Source organism: Haliotis cracherodii, unplaced genomic scaffold, assembly GCF_022045235.1.
Source record: "Haliotis cracherodii isolate W230 unplaced genomic scaffold, xgHalCrac1.p SCAF_6, whole genome shotgun sequence".
Taxonomy (NCBI): domain Eukaryota; kingdom Metazoa; phylum Mollusca; class Gastropoda; order Lepetellida; family Haliotidae; genus Haliotis; species Haliotis cracherodii.
In genome coordinates this window covers 56377930-56400602 of record NW_027266319.1, presented here as the reverse complement: position 1 = coordinate 56400602, position 22673 = coordinate 56377930, and the positions used below count along the sequence as shown (strand labels likewise).

General features: G+C 40.0%; 1 protein-coding gene across 2 annotated transcripts; it reads right to left on the bottom strand.

Moving 5' to 3' along the window:
* Nucleotides 1-1625: 1625 nt before the first annotated feature.
* On the bottom strand, nt 1626-16516 carry LOC139445628 (monoacylglycerol lipase abhd6-A-like). Of its 2 annotated transcripts, none has more exons than XM_071226799.1 (9): nt 16409-16516; nt 11517-11719; nt 8312-8474; nt 7243-7356; nt 6120-6252; nt 5538-5701; nt 4890-4944; nt 3495-3589; nt 1626-2595 (listed from the first exon to the last, which is right to left on the bottom strand). In XM_071226799.1, the coding sequence occupies exons 2-9, from the start codon at nt 11702-11704 to the stop codon at nt 2431-2433; spliced, it is 1077 nt and encodes a 358-aa protein (XP_071082900.1). In that variant the 5' UTR covers nt 11705-11719; nt 16409-16516; the 3' UTR covers nt 1626-2430. The 2 variants fall into 2 exon arrangements, with proteins under 2 accessions (XP_071082900.1, XP_071082901.1); XM_071226800.1 differs by lacking the exon at nt 16409-16516 and adding an exon at nt 15962-16047.
* Between the last annotated feature and the right edge of the window lie 6157 nt (nt 16517-22673).

The following is a 22673-nucleotide window of genomic DNA, read 5'->3' as shown; positions in this document are numbered from 1 at the left end:
AGAATTGTGATAGTCTTAGTGCTAAGATCATCTCAACTCCCATCCTTTAACATAGAATTATGATAGTCTTAGTGCTAAGATCATCTCAACTCCCATCCTTTAACATAGAATTATAAGAATCTTAGTGCAAAGGCCATCTCAACTCCCATCCTTTAACATAGAATTATGATAGTGTTAGTGCTAAGATCATCTCAACTCCCATCCTTTAACATAGAATTATGATAGTCTTAGTGCTAAGATCATCTCAACTCCCATCCTTTAACATAGAATTATGATAGTCTTAGTGCTAAGATCATCTCAACTCCCATCAACACTAGAGACTACTTCATGCAAGTGGGCCCTGAACCTATCCTGCCATTGTGTCCTCAAAACTAGTTCCAGAATTAAAGATCTGTGATAAACAAACAGATGTGCAAAGAAAACATAAAGTGTGTGGCCGGATGACAAGTCATATGTGTAGAATACACAACATACACCAAATGGATGAGAAAAGATATCAACAGCCATTGACGCAAGAGTAAGCGAGGATATTTGGTCAAATGCCACCTTGAAATGTATTTCATTTGTAGCGCAGCCAGTCAGCTTAACATTGGAACAAAACCTACAGATCGAAGATCTTTCACGCAATCCACAAACATGGTTAAGGTGCTCACAGTCCAATAGTTATAATGTACATAGCAAGTCTGCACTTCCTGATACAGGATGAGGGACAAGATTTGCAACATCTAATTTGAACTTCATTTGGCCTCTGTGACAGAAGACTAGTACATACAATGTTGTTATACATGATTTGGCTGGCAGAAATTATTTCATGCTATGGTGATGATGATGATGATGATGATGATGATGATGAATTTATTGTTCACAGATTAAAACTTTTGATTTCAAGTAAAAATATACATCATTCTACATTTCTCTGCAATTATTTTCAGTACTTTGTCAGTATTCATTCACACTGCAGCAGAACAATTACATACACATAAATAAGTTACATGCTGTCCAGTGTCATAAATGCATGCTTGAGTCAGGGACAGAAAGTACAGACACAAACGAACACACTGGATGGTCAGACCTAAGACAGTTAGCAGGAGACAGGTTGCAACAGTAATTGTTTAACTTTGAATAATTTCATATGGCAAGTGTTTATATCAGCAGATAAAAATGATCTCAAATTACTGCTTTTTTTAGAGAATACAACAGGCATGACATGAATTTAGTTAAAAGTAAACATGACCTTGATGATGTAGATTGATTCCAAACAAAATCAAAACTTAACACAAAATTACAGTTGGCTTTTGGGCCTTTTCTTATTTTACTGGTTGTTTTAGAACAGGAAAATCATTCTGCAATGTCTGTAGTTGAATAAAGGTGAAAATCAACATCACATTGTTGTTTCCAGTTCATAAAAACCATGGCCCCTATGGCTAGGACAGTGTACTTTGTATACAGTGTACATTTACTGCTTGTAAGTAACTCCTAGTGTGATGTCCCAGACTAGTTATATTTCAGGCAGACCAACAATGATAAGAGTCTTCTTTCCCATCTCCTAGTTTTACAAAATAAGGCTTTAAAAAATAAAAGAATTGGTTCTCAGGCAATGTTTTTTGAAAATATATAGTGCGGGGGCAGTTGGTGTCTTATTTTTATTTTTTTTAGGGGGGGAGGGTGCTCAAACTAGTAAGTAACCATATAAACGGTTATTTACAATCAACCTGGGATAGGGCCTCCCTACATAAATGTATGCCTCGATTAGTAAAATACTGGATAACAGTGTTGGACTTTTGTTAGACTTGGAACATTTGAGGATATTTATTTTTTTAAATGGACATAAAAAGGAAACGTCAACTAACTTTGTGATGATGCGGACGGTGCTTGAGAACCAAGTCTATTTTTATTGTTAGCCTAAATGACAAAACTACTTTAAACATCAATTATTCAATTTTCAAGAAAGCATTCATACTTCAAGGTACCATTCCCTTTGGCTAAGTAAATCACTAAATATTTGAGATACTTTGATTGCTGATGCCAGCAGATTTCTGTCATACTGCCTGCAGCTTGTGACAATCAAAATATATTGTTGACCATCACATTTATCAACAATTTTGGAAGAGGACTTTTTGGTGAAAGAAAACTCATAATATGTGCCCCCACAGACCACAGCAAAGAAGCTCGAGGATATTTTCATAGTGCCGTCATAGCAAAGCCTGCTAAATCCCTTCCATAAACAGACATATACCCTTCACTCAGCAACACAGTTTCCTAAACACAAATTACTACTTCTACAATTTGACTGCCAATATACATTCGGATAGATAATGTACTGGAGATAAAAATAAACAAAATTTCCAACAAAAAGTTGAACTAAAATCGATCATCAAGACTAGAAAACTACCCTGAGCAAACAATTGTGTAGATCCTCAAGAGTATGTTTCACGTGTGAGTTGTCTCCCTTCCTGCCCAATAGTCCATGATGACTTGTGTGTAGGTCCCTGGTTGGTCGAGGGTAATGGCGTGTCCACACTCTGGAATTATGTCAACACGATCTACCTTCGGCAGTCCAGTCTTCAAGGCATCTATGCCAGACAAATCTATGATCTGGAAATAAATAAATCACAATACTAGTAGGGACGAGGGGAGGGAAAATTGGGATTAACGTTGCTTTCAAGATTATTGCACTTAAATAGCAACATGCATGTGTTTTTGTGTGGATGCTTGTTCTGGTATGCTCCAATATTCAAACTGAGATACCATGCTGCTGTTTTAAAGACCAGGGTCCACTTGCACAAAGCGATCTTAGCGATACGACCATCATTAGTCTATGTTAAAGTTACGATCGTCGTAACATTTTGTCCAGTATGACACATATCAATACAATTTTTCTGACTTGCATGGCATCAAAGTGAATTGTTCAAGCTCTCATAACTCAAATAATCTAGCTTGGGCTTAAGGAAGTCATAGCGCTATGATCACTTTGCTGAATGAAGTCGGGTACCACAAGTATGAGCTACTGGGACAGATTCTGCCCTGGAACAGATGCGCCTTGATGTTTGACATTACAAAATCTCATGAAAATCAGACCTTCTACTTCGATGTGATACCTCTCTGACAAATATCTGACGACATCTCCATTGGAGGTTGCATCTGATTAACTTTGTAATCAGCCAATCAATGTCATGAATGTTGGGCATGTAGAGGCGTCTTATGTCTTGGTATGAATGTGTCACACATTGTACCCATGTCGAGAATCGAACCCGGGTCTTCGGTGTGACGAGCGAACGCTTTAACCACAAGGCTACCCGACCGGCCCCCTTCTACATGACACAACATATACCATGCAGAGTTACCTACCTTCTCCCCTAAATGGGCTTCACTGTGACCTTCACCTACATATCCCGAGATATACTCTGCAGAGTTACCTACCTTGTCCCCCAGATAAGCTGCATTGTGACCTTCACCTACATGTCGAGTGAAATATACCCTGCAGAGTTACCTACCTTGTCCTCCTTCCCCCAGATGAGCTGCACAGGGACCTTCACCTTCTGCAGATTGTCCTCGAGAGTGTTGCGTTGATGAGTGATGCAGAGGAATACTGAAGGAGAAAATATCAACTATCACCATCAACTAATGTTATATTTGGGATAACACTTTCTTAGTAAAGTACAGATTCTAGTACTTTTTGGGGTTGAGTTCCGTCCGGGATTCGAACCCACACCTGCCAGGGTGAGGCACCTAATTGCCAGCATACAAAGTCAGCGATCTAACCCACTCGGCCACCGAGCCTTCCACAAAAATGAAAGTCCGACAACTGGTAGTCTAGATCACGTACTTTGAGTACCCCCCTGACAAGTGTAAATTGGCACGGCTCCCATGGCCGAAAGCTATGAATACACAATGCCATTTAGAAAGTGGTCAAATGTAACTAATGTTATATTTGGGATAACACTTTCTTAGTAAAGTACAGATTCTAGTACTTTTTTGGGTTGAGTCCCGTCCGGGATTCGAACCCACACCTGCCAGGGTGAGGCACCTTATCGCCAGCACACAAAGTCAGCGATATCATCAAGATATCATCATCATATGGATGCACATTCAGTTCACAGTTCAACAATCTTATGAGTGAGTGAGTGCAGAAGGTTCTACACGGGTTGTAGTCAGGTGATACATTGTAAAGTCACTTATGTTCACATGACTATGCAGGCATATCTGACTTTTATTTGTTTGAGTAAAGACACAGCTTTAGTCAACTTCAGTGTATGCATGATCTGATTGTTTAATACTTAATCAAAATAGTTTTGCCAGGACATTGTCTACCCAAGTCTTGAGACCTAAGCAGGTACCTGGTTAGGGTCAGGTAATATGGGGTTGGGTACCCTGGTATTGAATTTGTATTCGTTCCATCCCTTTTTTCTACCTATGTGGGGAAAAAAACCAGCTACTCACTGCCCCACCAAATGATAAGGAAGATCAAAGTACCAGGAATGCACACATTTAAAAGTCCAGGGCCTTAAATAGAGTCTTATCATAATTCATTCAAACTTAAGTCCTGGCTTGTGGGTCATTAAATACCACCACATTCCACACGTTCCGAAACATCCACTAGCATGGGAATCACTCTAAACTGATTTTTTAATTTAAGCCCATGGGCTAAAATACAAAACAAATTTCAAGTCCATTCATTCTGACGTCACCCGTAATGGCATGTCATCAGATCATTGTTTAGTTGCAGCAACAACTAACATCTGATTTTAATGTGATATAAATACAATACAATGAAAATACAATGATCAAGTTTCAAATGGAAAACACTTCCGAGGTAGATCAATGGTACAATCAAGTGGCATAAGACCATTTTGTAGCAGCTGCTTCTAGAACAATACAAACTGACTTACATTTCAAGTAGAAATCATTCTTCTTTATCCGTATATCAGCAGCACCTTGTAAAATCTGCAACAAAGAGCACCCCTTGTTATAAACCTCATCTATTACAGGAGCACCAAACAGTGATGGTTACATGTTGCTTCAGGCATAACTACATCAATAAGCTTGTGTTATCATACCCCGAGGGGCGGTCGGGTAGCCTAGTGGCTAAAGTGTTCGCTCGTCACGAAGAAGACCCGGGTTCCATTCCCGACATTCTGGATTTCCCCGCCCTGATATTGCTGGAATATTGCTAAAAGCGGCGTAAAACCATACTCACTCACTCATCATCCCCTGACAGCTTGGGATTGTTGATCATGTCACACACACAGCTTCATCCAAGCAGTTGCCATTACAGACTGCTCCTATGCTAACAGTGGCATAAAAGAACATTCAGTTCTTTTTCTGGGTATGGCAACGTGCATACAAGCAGTGGGTTGATTCCTTTTCATCGTACCCTGTCAGCAAGGGATGTTCCTTATGAAACAATAACTGACTTGGCAGATGCAGATGTTACTACCAGGCCGCCATGATATTGCTGACTTCTGTGTGAAAATTATAATGGGGAGACGGGACCTGTGGTGGAATCGCCCACGTGTCCCAGAAAGGGAGGTAAGTACCTGGTAAGGGAAGTAAGTCTTGTAAAATCTGCTGAAGTTGAGCATCTCCTGCACCTCGGCTCCATTCTGTGGCAGCAAGATGCAGTTTGTGACATCAAAGTCCTTGCCATCTTCGTGATGCTGTCTCAGTTCTGCTGCAAATGGACTTGGCGTTGGAGTGATCACTGAAAAGAAAATATGCACTTTTGTAAAAATAGTCAATTTGGGGATTATAGCAAAGTCTTCAAATACTTAAATTTATTTGAATTTAGAAATGTTTGATGTGTAAATAAAGATTCAGTTATAATCCATGATGGTTTCTGGATTAAGAGGGTGGTGAAATTATTGCACTTTTATAGAGGTCTTCTGGACTAAGATTTCCCTGTACAATTCGTAATAATTTTCAACATAGCTGCAATGACGGCCATGATGAAAGTTGGGATATAATTGATCATAACACACACATGGTATGTTTCCCTGAAAAAAGTGAACAAATGACCAACCAGTTTGCTCCAAAATTTAAAGGTTAAACCAAACTATAAAGCCACAATGATTTGACTACTTCTAAATGAAAATCATGATACCATCGAGATGGTTACTTACTGGATGGACATGAGAGGGTCAGTTTCTTAACCAGCTGTGGGTACTCGGCAGCAAACAATCCCCCCAAGGCTGCGCCCATTGACAGACCGACGATGTGGAACGGCTGCTTGTCTAGGCCAATCAACTCCACAAACTGGAAAATGCAAGATACAAATCTCAACAGCTGGATTCAATAGTGATAGTGTGTGTGTTTCTGTGAGTGGGTGCATGCATGCGTCTGTGCGTATCTCTGTATGTGTGTGTCTGTGTGTGTGTGTACCATGCACTTAGAAATATTCCACCTATCTGACAGCGGCCTGTAAATAATCAAGCCTGGACCACCCAAACCAGTGATTGATATTATGAGCAACAATCAGCAATATTCCAGCTGTAAAGTATCAATCTTCGCAATGGGGATACATAACATACATCAACAAGTCTGAGCACCTGATTTCACTAGTCACCTCTTCCAACAAGCATATGTTGCTGAAGACAAATTCTAACCGAAATCTTCACGGGCAACAATCCACATGGTCAGGGTACGATGACACACTATCAACGAGGTTTGTTTGTCTGTTGTTTAATGCCACATTCAGCAATATTCCAGGTACATGACAGCGGTCAGTAAATTATTGAGTCTGTAACCGACAATCCAGTGATTGACATCATGAGCATCGACCTACCCAATTTGGATATAATTACATGCATCCACCAAGTCAGTGAGTCTGACCACCTGATCCCCTTAGTCACCTCTTACAACAAGTATAGTCACCTTTTACAGCAAGTATGGGTTGCTGATGACCCTATTCTAACCTGGATCTTCACGGGTCCCAAAGCAAGGTATACACCAATTGTTAGAGCACATCATTCATAGGGGCACTGGACCAATAGTTGTCCCACTTTGGTCATGTGTAGCACAATTACATCCCCGATTATGAACTCGCCAAACAAGAGTGCCACTTGAGATGCATGTCAATCAAGACATACACATAAATCTGGGCCAAACAGCACAAAGTGAAATGTGCCGTCCACAAGCAATCCAGCAACAAAATAAAATATATGAAAACCACCACATTTCACACATTGTATCAAAAGTGATTCCCACTTTAGTGACAGATGACCCCTGCCTTGCTAGGCCACTGACCTGCCTGATCATCTTGACCTGAGAGGAGTAGTCCAGGTCGCCCTCCTCTGGTTCACTGCTGCCACCATGACCTGGACTGTCCAGGGCAATGACATGCACACTGGACGGGATTCGCTGACCAAACAAGAGATTAAAGGATTAAATTATACCAAAAATAATTTTCACAATGCTATTGAACAATATGTCAATGGCCGCATAAGGGTCCTTTATAGCCCTCTAGATTGAGTGAGAGAGTGAGTCGAGTTTACTCTGTTTTAAACAGGCCGAATTGATGTAGGTCTAAGACATTAACCACTTTGGTGAAAGTCATGAGCATGGGTGTGGTACTGACAAATCTAGAAACATTTCAGGCCTCAAAGTTTAATTTTTTACCAAGTAGCCATATGTCTACAAGTATTTTTTTCCAGGTAGCCAGTGATAAAATCAAGGAGTCAAGCTAATATTGTAGGCAGCCAAAAGCATTTGAAATTATCATTTATCAAATAACTATTACATGTATTACAATATGTACAGCACTAGTCCTGGAATAGTATATTAGTGAAAAGTGTACTTGATTTTTGTTACTTGTGACTCCAACAATGATACAATTTATGTTACTAGATCATATAGGTATATCCTTGCTTATCCAATGAGCATTGTTAACGAAAATAATGTATTAATTACATTAATATTTATGTATTTCGGTCATTGTCGACTTTAGGAGGAATTATTTGCAAGTACAATTATTGGCAGACATGTTTTCCAAGATCAGCTGTTATTTTTTTTTGTGTCTACAGATGTGTAGCAATAGATTTTAATCGCCACAAGATATTTTTCAAAGTAGTCATTTGGCAGTAGACAGTGGACAACCTGATATTTAGGTTGCATTAGTGACCATTTTAGTCGCAACTTTGAGGCCTGGTTTCAGGGCAAATTGTGGTTTTGAACCAACGATCATTGGTTCGGGCATGCCTAAGAGGAGCAACTCTGCAGTGAACTGCAGTCCCTTAGATAACAAGGCCACACTAGTCCCGTGGCCCTCTAGAACTAAGGCAGTGTGTGATGACAGAGGGTAAGAAGCGGTCCTCACCTTCACTACTGGTGTCCACATGAAGTGGTCTGCCGTGAAGCCGTGAAGCAACAGGAGGCTGACACTGCCCTCACGCTGATGGCCCTTCTCTCCGTAGCAGAAGTGGAACTTGCCGTCAGGAGACGCGAACTTCACCTTCATGCCACTCCATAGCACGGCAAATCTGACAGAGACAAACAAAACCAGTCAATAACACACCCAACATGTAGACACGTAGTGATTCCATGGTGAGGGATTTACCTCATTCTAACTATCTATCCCGGGGAAATTCCAGTAACAAGATCATAATAATCATCGGCTTCTTTTTTCATGAGTGGGGTGTGAGCCTTTTTATTGATTATTTCTAAGAATGTCATCAAGTTTAAGACTGGACACCTTGGTATGAACAATAGATGACTGAAATAACAAAGATTACAAACACCTGTGTCCAACTTATTTTCATTTTCGTTCAGTGTTCATTTTCCTGACCCAACTTGGACTTGTGCGTCAATGAATTTATCCTTAATTGATGTTAACTTCCCTAAGAGTCAAGCAGCAGTGGGGGGGGGGGTGTCAGCTGTGAGTAGGGCGGGGATGTTAATCTGGTTATTTATTATGGCCGTAATGTTTCACTGTTTGCGCTGGTTAGTAGTGTTGGGTATTGGCCTGAATTTCGTATCACAATCTATTGAAAACATTATTCATGTGTTGCGATATGTACTACATTATATTGCATGCATTCTGTCATCTGTAATTGGTTATGAAACTGTACATGCATACTTTGTTGGATGGTCACAATGGACGAAGTAATAGACACATTATATACAGGAATCTGGTTGCAAATATACTCATCGCCAAAAGAAACATGAACATCATACATGTTGGTTAACATATGAAGACTTACTTATACGCAAGGGATATTAGATGGGTTTGTTGCATAAACCAAAATACTGGCGTGTTGTCTGAACCAATGCTCATGAATGCATCACATGTGACGTCATAGAGCCATGACTCGAGATGCACCATTTGTCTCGTGCAAGATTAGTTTGTAAAGTATGGAAAACGTGCAGCATATCATAAGAATAAAGACTCTGTGGAAACACTTGACTGATTGTAAGTTTTGTCATTAATTGGTACACATTGGAAACATCTCTTCTTCATGTTCTTAACGTAAATACTTCTCTATATGCTTCTATTGTTCGCATTTCTTTTGGCGATGAGTATGGCTTCACTATTTTTTTATCACAGGAAACAGTTTTCATAATTTCAATTTGGTTTGTCCATTGTTGTCATGTATGTAAACTTTTCCAACAAGATGAAGATATGAATGACTTAGAAAATCGGAATATACCGATATTGTGATTCGTATTTATTAGTATTCGTGGTATACCGGTTACGCTGTGCACCTCTACCTATTAGAGATTGAGATTTTGTTATATTGGAGATAGTCACCCACTGACATGTTGAAATTTGAGTGTATTTCTTACCAGAACGTAATGTTAGTTACATGCAACATGCAATTAATACTTCTGACAAATTACAATGCTTCATACCCTTCTGCATCCACAAGACTCCTTTTCTTTACTAAAGTCTTAATCATGTTAATATTCAAAACATTTCAGAGGTCATTTTGCAAGCAACTCGTACATTCAGATATATAGTACCCAGTCTGAAACATGTAGCTAAAATCATGGAGATTGTTTGTTTGTTTGTCTGCTTGTTGTATAACGCCTCTCTCAGCAATATTCCATCTATAAGACGGTGGTCTGTAAATAATCTAATCTTGACCAGTCAATCCAGTGATTGACATCATGAGCATTGATCCACGCAATTGGGATACGCTGACATGCATCAACTATGTCAGTGAGCCTGACCACCCGATCCCGTTAGTCGCCTCTTCAACAAGCAAAGTCGCCTTATACGGCAAGCTTTGGTTGCTGAAGGCCTATTCTACGCCGGATCTTCACGGGTCAGGCTGTTTAAAGGTCCAGGGAGGCTACAAGACAAGGGCTTCATTAGCTAGATTAGAGATTAGGGCTTCAAAGAGTACTCGAGTACTCGGGTACGGGCCGAGTTTAATGGGCCTCAAGTCCAGTCTGAAAGACTCGACTACTTGACCAAGGGAGACAACTCTAATTCGGTCGACTTTCAATAAGTTAATAGAAACATGTCTTTATGTAACTTTCTTTTTTATGAGTAATCAAATAAAAGTGTAAATAGCTTTTCTTTTAGTTATTTTTCGAAACAATACACTTATTTACAACCATTTCATAAGGATATTTCCTGGTTTAAAAAGTACTTTATTTTTTGTTTGAAAGGGATGTTTTATAAAACTATTTAACTGTCGCAAGCAGTAGACCTATCCATTCTAAATTAGCATTGTAATCTTAATCATTATTAATTCAATATTTTCATAAGATATTTATAACCATGATAACTGGACATCACTTTATTGAATATTAAGATTGTGTTACTGTATTGCATTCTAATTATCTCTTCAACATGTTCAAATGTCGGGAAAACGTCTTGAAGAAGTCAACTGTAAATTTGCAAGACCAGTTATCTTTCAATGTTTTGTTTTCAATTATGAAAAAGGTAAATACTGACTTGTGAATTTGTGATAACATTGAAAATGTTACTTTTAACTTATTATCTATATTTTGTCTTTAATTGACAATTTCCTTTGGCGCTGGCATCAAATGATCTTATTTATCATATAAGGTATACCTAAGAAGCCAGCCCGACAAAATCTAGCCAATCAGCAATCGCAACATACATAACATGAGCAATATTTTTTTCACCCTGAACATAGCATGTGTAACCAGAGATAGTAACATAGAGATGGAAACGATTCCTTTTCCCAAGTTGACGATTCTTTTTTCAATGAAACTTCAGCAAATCAGCATACAAATTTCAAAGGTATTCTATTTGATACGCGATCACATTGGTTTTCTTAGTGATCTACGATGTCATTGTGACTCTTTCATTTTGTATACGATAGGATAATTGCCAGTTTTATTGAACAGATGTATAATTGCAGGTACTCGAGCACGAGCCGAGTATTACCCCTCGGGTACTCGAGTCCATATTTTTGAGCCTGTTGAAGCCCTAATCATGCTAATGGAGATAGTGGTAGATTACTTGCTGCTCTACAAGCTCACAGTATAGAGCGTATATATATTCTAATATACCTATATTCTTCTGTCACTAACCAAAATGGACTTACTTGAAATACACCTGGAGGATGAGGCTGGGACACATGAGGTACACCCCCACACCCATCATCAGGTACAGACTGACAGTTGCCACGGTGATCGTCATGGCAACATCGGAGACATTGGTCACCCCCAGAACTCCGATAAAGTCACTGTCGGACATCTTGTTAGTGAGGTCCCTGTGGTTCTCGTTCAGCATAGCAGAAGACAAATCCTGGAAGGGAATGTTACAATGTTATTTTTGTTTATATATACCATGCATTCATGATGCTGCCAATATGCATTATTAGTTGAAAAGGGGGCACGGGTGGCCCAGTCGTCTAAGGAGCTGCGATTCGCTGTGCAGATTTACGTCCTTTGGGCACGCCAGAAACCTATGATTAAGGGTTTCAATCCCAGTTCCCCTGATTATGTTTCTAGGTTTGTCAGCACCATACCCGTGCTCGTGGGTTTCACCAAAATGGTAAACATCTGAGGACGGCATCACTTCGGGATTTCCTCCCACATTAAGCTGACATGCCATGATATAACAGGAATATTGTTAAAAGCGGCGTTAAACCCAACTCACTCACTCACTATAAGTTGAAATATATCTCACTTTTATCCATTGTTATCATGCATAAATCGATGAGTGATAAAATACAATTTCAGTAAACATCTGCATCCATCTGACTGAACTAAGTGTTTATAAGTATCTCTTAGATAAGCTAACTTCAGTTGTTTTTTTAGAAAACTTATCCCCATCATGCCCATTGCACAAATAACATGGATCGAAGGCCATAACTCTGCAAACAATGAATTGAAAGGACCAATTTTCGAACTCAGTCTTGACAAATATCTCTTAGATATGCATGCAAACTTTCATTCATTTAACTTCAACAGTTTTTGAGAAAACTTGTCCCCATTGAGAAGAAGCGGACGGACGAACTCCGTTCCAATATCTCCCGCCCCACTTCGTGGCGGGGAATAAAAACTCACATTTGCCACTAAACCAGTCATCCACTCATCATCCATTGTCGATGGAGAAACCTGATCACCACAATTTTCAACAGAATGACATATGATAGCGTAAATTATCTCATTTGTTTTGTACTATCAATGATATGAGACATTACGATATGCCGACATACTGATGGTCATAATTATCACTAGGGTGTAATAACCAGACCATTATTATACCCCCTGCTGGTGTGATATGGCTTATCAATGCATTTTATATGGGCGTGCGATATCATGGATATCATCCCCGGCGAAATTAGAGTAACACCCCTTAGTGTGTCATTTGCTCGGCTAGCTTTCCCAGGACAATGTCTTCCAAACAAAAGTGAAAGTGATGTTAAGGTATATGATAAAAAGCTTACTATATGACCCCATGTCAGTCCTCAGACTGGCCTTCAGTCCTCGGACTGATATGGGGGTCTTGGGTTGATGTGGGATATGAAAACTGCTCAATCTCATTAAAATCAGACCTCAGTTCTGAGTTCTAAGGACATCCCATTAGGGGTCACGTCAGAACGACCTTTCATCCGACCAATCAGAGCATCGCTTACCAGATCATGGAAGTGACAGTCGGAATGTGATTTCTAATCATGCAGCCTCGAAAACTTAACTCCGAACGTTAGTTACGGGTTTAATGACTGAATCGATACAATCTAGACATCTATTAGCCATTCCAGAATGTTCTTTTGTTCAGGTTTCAAATTTGTAACCGAGAATTTGTCAGAATATGTTTCGAAGGGTAGTCGCCAATTTGAAATTAGTGCCGTAAAGCACGAGAGAGCTGCCTTCGGATTGGTCATTCCATTGGTCGGTCAAAGTTCATGCAAGGTCGGTCTGACGTGACCCGTAATGGGATGTCCTCAGATCTTTGTTTAGCGGTAGCGAGAACTAAGATCTGATTTTAATGAGATTGGAAAACTGCTATGATTATAACCTCAAAGCGTGGACTTGAGAAGTTGAGTTACTAAAAATAGAATGGGAATTACCAGGAAATGAAGTGGTATTCCCCAAACTTAATATTGTAAGCTGTCTCCGTTTGTTTGAACCTCCAAAAGTTATTGTAACTAAAATAGTTTGGGATGTTGATTCTGTTTTTGTTTCCTTATTAAATAATAAAAAAAATACAGACTCTACATGAGGTCAATATAGACTTGACAAAATAACATCGGCCTTGAGTCTCGGCTAACCGAGATTTGAACACTTGATCATAGGTTTCTAGCATGCCCAAGGAAGGCAACTCTGCACAGCAAATTGTGGTGCCTTGAGACGACTGGGCCACCCATGGCCCCTACATGAAATAAGAGATAATACAGGGTTAGAAACTAACAGTTTTTGTCCACTAGTCCTCATAATGATAACATATCGCAAAACCCTTAAAATTGGCCAATTTCTACTAGTCCTTAGGATACCTTAGATACCTTTACCATTGGGCAGTTTGGTAAGGACTACAGGACTAGTGCCAATTTCTAACGCTGTAATATATGTACTAAACATGGTACAACCAGCTGGATGCTACTGAATTAAGGTTAACAGGTTTCAGATGCTAATGTTAGCCATAATGTAAAGTGATGTAGATTATTGATTTGTCGAAAAACATGGTCTATTATCATGATTATGTTGACAAAATTGATCAGTTGACAAAGAGTCTTCGTAGGTATTTAGAAGTTGAATATATATATATGACAAGGAATATAATACATAAGAACTTCTTTATAATATATACACAATGCTTCATAGCTACTTCTTGTCTATTTATAAGCTGAATGACAGGATGAGAGCAGTGTTTGAAATAGACACCGGCCTGCAGGCCTGAGGTTGACAGATTTGTTCTCGGACCGATAAGTCTGAAATTTCAGCAGGCACTTACGGCCTGCAATTTATTTAATTTTAAGCAATTATTTATTAAGCATTATTGAAGTAATGTGATAAACATTACTATCATATTTTCAATCAGTAGGATCAGACCCTTCAAAAGACATGAAGTCGCAAAGATGTTTTACAAGATGATAATTTCCTGATAAATACATGCTTCATTTATCATCAGCGAGTCTCTGGGAACTCGGTGTGATAACGGTAAAAGCTTCTGGTTGACTGGTTGAGTTTTGTAATTTATCATGTTTATACTGGAATAGTATGTCTCCATGCTTTTCGTGGTAGAGCGTCAGCCCAGTGAGCAGAAGGTCCGGGGTTCCCATCCGCGTCATACCAAAAGATGTTAAAAGATGGTACTTGTTGTTACCCTGTCTGGTGCGCGGCATTAAGGGGTTAAAACAAGGACTGGTCGGCTCGTAGTCAGTATACTGTGTCTGAGTGAAGTTTTCATGTTAAACTGCGGCATGGTATCTCAGTGGGCTAGCACTATAAATCGGCATCAGTCCGGACTAGTACAAGCAGCCACACACACAGGTGCAGCAACTTTAACAGATGAAAACTTTTTTTTATATTCGTCATATTCATGATTTCTATGACATTTCAGAGTACAGTATCAGCAGTATTAAATCTGAGTTAGACCCTGATGTATTGTGTTGATGACCTAGGCCAAATCATCACACACCTCTGCATGGTAACCACAGCACAAGTTTTGTGTTAGACAGCACTTAATCGAAACACACTGTAGGTCATACTGACCCTGAAACAAAAATGCCCAATACCACCCATGAAAGCATAGATTACTGAAGTTTCATCAAAATGAATACCGTATTTGGTGTAATGAGCGCTCAGCTCTAATAAGCTCCCACGGCGATATTTGCTAATACATTGGCTAGTGTATAATACACACTTAAGTCTTATATACACCCTTAATTATGGGCAATTAAATTCTCGAAAATATATTTGTTGTGTATAATACATACAGACTTTTCTTTTGTATCATTTCAGGCTATCACCATAAACCACGAAATTTACAATCTTTACAATCTATTTTTTTTTTCACCAAAATTATATTCTAATAAGAGCCCCCTAATTCTAATTTTGAGAGCGTCTTAGGTGCTTTTTGCATGGCATACGGTATAGTTTCTGCATGGGCTCTGTCATATTATACCTTATTGAGATAATTTAACAACTAGCTGTTTCTTATCTGTAAAATATTTTCATGTCAGAGACTAGATTTTAGACCTAGTCTCATGTATCTCCTAATTATCTAGATACAGTAGCTGTACTAACTAAAAATACAATGATTATTACTTTGACCAAATTCTCACATACTGTATCAATTTATATATTCATCAATATAACAGGTTTAGCCTATGCGTCTCCCATTAGAACCTGAAGCTATTGACATAATAAATACAGAGTGGAATATTACATGATTGGATCCGTTTCGAAATGTCAAAACAAAAACAATAGTCTAAAATCGTGTTTGCAAACGCCCTTTGGATTTATCGCCGTTTCACAATTCACATATAAACAAATAGATCCAACTGATTTTACTGACCCGTGTTATTTAATTAAAACTTACCTGTCAAAGTTTTGTGAAGACTAGATCTAAATAAACCGGCCAGTGTGAGTGTCATTCACCGTACTGCTGACCGCTTGTCCCTCCCGAAGCCACAACCCATTTGGTGATTACAGATTAGTAAGCAGCGAGTCTATTTGTGGAGTCACCTCGCCTGACTGTACGTTGGGTTCAAAGTCCATTTGTCGGACCACGCTTGTTTATAACTCGCGTTATGTGGTTGAATAACACTCCTATTAGATCTAGATAATCGTTTATGCGTCAGTGATAAGAATATTTGTCTACCATGTTAACGATTCAATATTCATTTGTAAACACCACGACTGAGCTGACAATGATCGCCGCTACCTGCAGACCTATGACAGAAAGTCGCGACGACTGACTGAAACAGGAAATGAACTAAAGTGTGCTACCTGAAGGCTGTATTCTCCATCAGTGAATGAAACTTACCAATTGATACGCTACGCTAACACACCAAGTGAACCCTCATAGTTCACGGCTTTTCTTCACATCGTATGACTTATCAGCTTGCGGTAATCCATGGTGTCGTCCGCCCCGTTTTTCAACAGGTGCTGATATGGGTTATCTCCCCTGATCACAGCAAATCGATTTCCATTTCGTCAGTGGTTTCAGATGTGTGCTTAAAGTAAACAAACGTCAATCGAAATATTAAAAGTGTATGCCACATAAACAGTTACGCCAATGCATTATTTTGTTTGAAAATATATATATATATATAATTACTTTTGTAAACACACTAATTGTATAACAATGGAGTTATATATATGTGACTCCCTGTTTAGCTATTATGTCATGGCATGGAAATAAAATACTCTCGATAATGGGGAATGTTTGAACAAGGGCAGTCTTTTTTATTAGGCATACCTGGCATACCCATCTCCCCCAAAATAACCGAAATACAATTGATGAAAGGTGAGGTGAGGTGAAATGGGGCTCAACGTCACGTCCAAGATTATTGCATTTATGCATGTACGTGTGTGTGTGTGTGTGTGGCTGCTTGTACTAGTCCGGACTGATGCCGATTTATAGTGCTAGCTCACCGAGATACCATGCCGCAGTTAAACATGAATACCCCACTCAGACACAGTATACTGACTCCGAGCCGACCTGTCCTTGTTTTAGACCCTTAATGCTGAGCGCCAGACAGGGTAACAACAAGTACTATCTTTTAACGTCTTTTGGTATGACACGGTCGGGGATCGAACCCCAGACCTTCCGCTCTCCAATTAATGAAAGAGACTTCAAGTAATTAAAAGGCCTATAGTACTCTGGCATAATATACTAAAGCCCGGTCCATTTTGAGTGGCATTAATATTGTAGTGAACTTCGAGCATGGAGAATAGACAAAAATATTCTAGAAAACTTATATTTTTAATCAAGCAGCTTGTTTTTGCACGCAGCTTACGATCAAGGTTACTTTTAAGTGATGTTTGTTTGTTGTTTAACGCCGCACTCAGCAATATTCCAGCTATATGACGGCGGTCTGTAAATAATTGAGTCTGGACCGGATAATCACTGATTGACATCATGAGCATCGATCCACGCAATTTGGATCGATGACATGCATCAACCAAGTCAGCGAGCCTGACCACCCGATCGCCTCTTACAACAAGCATAGTCGCCTTTTATGGCAAGCATGGGTTGCTGAAGATCTATTCTACCCCGGATCTTCACGGGTCTTAAGTGATGTATATATACTGGAGAAATTTACATTCAGGTGATGCAAACCATCTTTTCGTACGCATGAACCCCGAGGCCTTTAAGTGGTAGTCCGTATGCCGCAGTGAATTACGCTGGATGCCATTCAAATGTTAAATCTGCTATGTGGATGCCAATATTTTAATGTTGAAATTTATTTTCGTCATTTTTTTTCTTGCAAAGATATGTAAATAAATAGTTAGCCCTAAGGGTATGAACACGCATGGTCATGCGTTTTATGTGAATCCCAGTCTTATGTACTTGTCCCAGCTTTGTACCCTGATATGACTCAAGAGTTGTAAAATTGGACGCCAAGACAATTTAAATGGTATGCCGGATGCCAAGAGAGAAGGTGGATTGACACCCTCATATCTCTTATGGGGAGGTTCCTGACATATTTTCGCTGTACAAACGCATGCATGAAGGTCATTAGAGGCAACTAACGGGATCGGGTAGTCATGCTCGCTGACTTCGTTGATGCATGTCATTGTATTCCAATTGCGTGGATCGATGGTCATAATGTCAATAACTGGATTGTCTGCCCCAGACTCGATTATTTACAGACCGCCGTCATACAGGTGGAATATTGCTGAGAGCGGCGTTAAAAAAGTAATGTACGCAAGCAATGTTGTAGTTTATTACCCACGAGCTTCGTTTGAGTCTATATTAATCCGAAATGAAAAGAATAACTTACTCGAATCTCAGAAGTACCTGGTCCTCGTGAATGTATGTTGCAAGATCGTTCTTCATTCACTCTCAGTGTGGCGTCAAACAACAAACAAACAATACATAATGTCGCGTCGCGCGTGACACTCAAATAATAATGTAATAATATTTGGGATAACACTTTCTGAGCAAAGTACAGATTCTCGTACTTTTTTGGGTTGAGTCCCGTCCGGGATTGGAAACCACACTGCCAGAGTGAGGCACCTGATCGGCAGCACACAAATAAAACTGTTCATTTCAGTTCTAGCTAAACGTTACGTGGCCATTCTTCTCTTCGTATGAAGCAGACTGAAGTGACTTAGGGATTTTTATGCTCATAAAACGTGAATGAATGGGTTTGGTTTAATGCCGCATGTAACATTATTCCAGTTATATCGCGGCGTGTCAGCTTAATGTGGGAGGAAAGCCCGAAGTGATGCAGGTCTGTTTACCACTTCGGTGAAACCAACGAGCACGGGTATGGTGCTGGCAAACCTAGAAACATAATCTGGACGAACAGGGATTCGAACCCACAATCATAGGTTTCTGGGGTGCTCAAGGGACGCAACTCCGCACAGCGAATTGTGGTGCCTTCGATGACTGGCCACCCGTGTCCCCTATACTCAAAAGGTTTCTATGAGTATAATATTTGAGAAATAATGTGAAGCTCTCTTTTTGATGTCATCTTTATCTAAATCACATTGGTTTTGGGGTTAAAAAATACGAGGGTTGATTGATAAGTTCGGAGCCTCACATAGAAAGGCTTGACCTGAATACACAAACATAATTTAGTTTTCAACATTTTCCAATCTCAAACTGGTACACTATCGCCAACGACGTTTGGAGGGATTTTATCCCATTTTCGTAGACGTCCTTCTCTTTGGGGTTCCAAAACGTTATCCACAACTGTTACGACGCCATTGTGCGAGTCGAAACTGTTTCGTCATGTTTGGGAATGGATAGAAGTTTATTGAAGCCAGATAAGTTTGGTGCTGACGGAGTTCAAATCCCCACACTCGTGGATTGTATCCACGTCAATGACTGTTGTGTGCACTGGCGTATACGTGTGGGAGAGCAAAACCTTTCTCAGCTGCCTAAGTCTCTTAATTTGATCCCGTAATGGATTCAAAAGTACAGCATACTATGTTCGGTTTATTGTCAGGCCTTTTGGAATATTGGAATTAGTCCGCCGTAATGACACACTCGGCATTTACCAGGACACGGAGGCCACAACCTTTCCAGCTGATGGGACAGTCTTTGCCTCATTTGTCGGCGGTGATGTCATATGCTTCCAATGTTTTGATTGTTGTTTGGAAGCGGTGAACTCAGGTTTTTTCCATGGTCACAAATCGTTGCAAAAACCTTTCCGGATCAGCTTCTAACAGAGCTAGGTAGTTACGAGACATGTTGTTCCTGGGGCTTTTCTTTATCAGATGTATCTATGCTCTCCCTGCCACGCCTTAACTCTGCTGCCCACCTCCTACAGGGGAACTCACAACCACTAATACAGTTGCGCTGAGCACAAGCTTACAAATGCGCCCGAGACAGTGTCTCAATGAAAAGACAAACTAGCGAATTGTGGATACGATAGAGTGGGGACGTCAATATCCCAAGTTGACCAAAAAGTGTAATTTCTCGAATGTAGGACAAGGTTGTCGTCAAGTGGATGGGGCAATGAGACTTGAGCGCAATCTCATTAAGATCATATCTTAGTTCTCGCTGCCGCTAAACAAAGATCTGAGGACATCCCATTACGGGTTACGTCAGACCGACCTTCCGCGAACTTTGACCGACCAGTCAGAAGGCAGCTTTCTCGTGCTTTAGGGCACTAATTTCAAATTGGCGACTACACTTCGAAACACATTTGACAAATTCTCGTTTAAAAATTTGAAACTTGAACAAAAGAACATTCTCGAATGGGTAGTAGATGGTCTAGATTGTATGGAATCAGTCGTTAAACCACTAACTACGTTCGGAATACCCCGTGTTAAAGTTTTCGAGGTTGCATGATTAGAAATCACATTCCGACTGTCACTTTCATAATCTGGTAAGCGACGCTCTGATTGGTCGGATGAAAGGTCGTTCTAACGTGACTCTTAATGGGATGTCCTCAGATCTTTGTTTACCGGTAGCGAGAACTAAGGTCTGATTTTAATGATATTGGACTTGGGCGCGGCAGGTTTATAATCAGGACACCAAGACAAGATCGTCTCTTTGCATTCATTACACTACGCAACATATTCAAATTTGTTCCTGTTATCAATAGAGAATTCCGCACAATAACAGGAAGGCGAATTTCAACATCTACCAAATAAAAAACCGAAAGCAAAGCGTCCTGTGAAGGTTGTGACCCTAACAGCTTACCTTTTTGTCTCCGATTCATCGATGGCAGAAAACGTTGTTGGCGACGTAGCGGCGAGCTGTATGCAAGGGCAGCTATTCTTACCACGATCTGTATAGGGGCGGTATAACACATGATAGGCGAACTGATTTGGTAATTGTGAATGGACATATTTGACTGTTAAGCGATTTGAAATTTTGCGTCCTGTCATTTTTCCATTTGTTCAAATCATCAGAAGAAATTTTGAATTGCAAGAAGACAATGTAGGACTATATGCCCAAGTCGTCACTGATTGTCTCCGACGAGAAAGCAAACGCGCATTGCACGGACTCGCTACGTCGCCTGACATGTCCCTAATTGAGTATATGTGGGATGTTCTCGGGTAATCTCATTAAAATCACTCCTTAGTTCTAGCTACCGCTAAACAAAGATCTGAGGACATCCCATTACGGGTCACGTCAGGCCGACCTTGCGCGAACTCTGACCGACCAATGGAATGACCAATCAGAAGGCAGCTTTCTCGTGCTTTACGGCACAAATTTCAAATTGGCGACTACGCTTCGAAACATATTTTGACAAATTCACGATTACAAATTTGAAACCTGAACAAAAAACATTCTGGACTGGCTAATAGATGGTCTAGATTGTAAGGATTCAGTCGTTAAACCCGTAACTATCGTTCGGAATACCCCATGTTAAAGTTTTCGAGATTGCATGATTAGAAATAACATTCCGACTGTCACTTTCATAATCTGGTAAGCGACGTACTGATTGGTCGGGTGAAAGGTCGTTCTGACGTGACCCCTAATGGGATGTCCTCAGATCTTTGTTTAGCGGTAGCGAGAACTAAGGTCTGATTTTAATGAGATTGTATTTAATCTGTTTTGCCCATACTGAGTTTTGTGTGTGAGTGTTTGTCCAAGTATATTCCCCTTTTCATTCCTTCACCACAAACGTAAGCCCCTGGTACGTCATTGACATGTTCTAGGATAACAACGTTTCCCTGATTCTCGGGCCCGACCCCCACACCGGCCTGGTCCAGATCACGCACGCAGGGAGGTAAAACGTCACTACATATTATGACAGAGCTTATATTGGCAAATCATCGATTATACAGTGTAATGTATCCCCATTAGTCAAATCAACGTTTTCCAACAAAGTTTAGTTTATTTTGTATGTGTGTTATCGCACCCGAAGATAATTAGGGACAGATTTATATTGCTATTATCACGCCGTATCTCTGTATATATGTATATCTGTAGCACCTCGCGATCTTTGTTTCCGAGATAGTTAAACTTCCTGACGCCTCCTTGTTAAGGCAGACAGCTATGTCACTTATTAAGTGCACTATTGTCTCTATTTATAGCCTGAACAACGTCCGTTAGTGGGGGATAAACAATACAAATGGTGGTTGAAAACCTGCATCCGAAATATTCCCATTTTTTAAGTTTCAACTGACGGGAATGCCAACTTAGAGAGCATATATATGGAGTAAGTGAGTGAATGGAATTTTACGCCGTTGCAGTCCAGATTCATCACGATGGGGGTCATGTCTATACAGACGGGTTGCAAAGCAAACTAAATGTTCGAATTACTCAACGATCGTCATTGACTGAAAACAACAGCAATCTACGCGAAACATTTACTTTGTTTACAAATCACATCGCAGGATTGGTTTTTAATTAAACCATTTAAAAGAGGCTGCTGTAACAATATTTGCACCATGTTTTCCAACATGATGATCTATACGCGCTGTCAATATTTATTGTATGTGATCAAGGATTGAAAAATAAAGTTTGAACACTGAAAAAGCGAATTCTCCAAAGACTTAAGGTTTACAGCTCAATTTGTCAACAATGTCAGCGGTGTTAAACTGTTTGTCCAATACTGAGTCATGCACGGATGAACGGAAGCAAAGCCGGCTGTGATAAGCCCTGGGTCGGAGCAGCA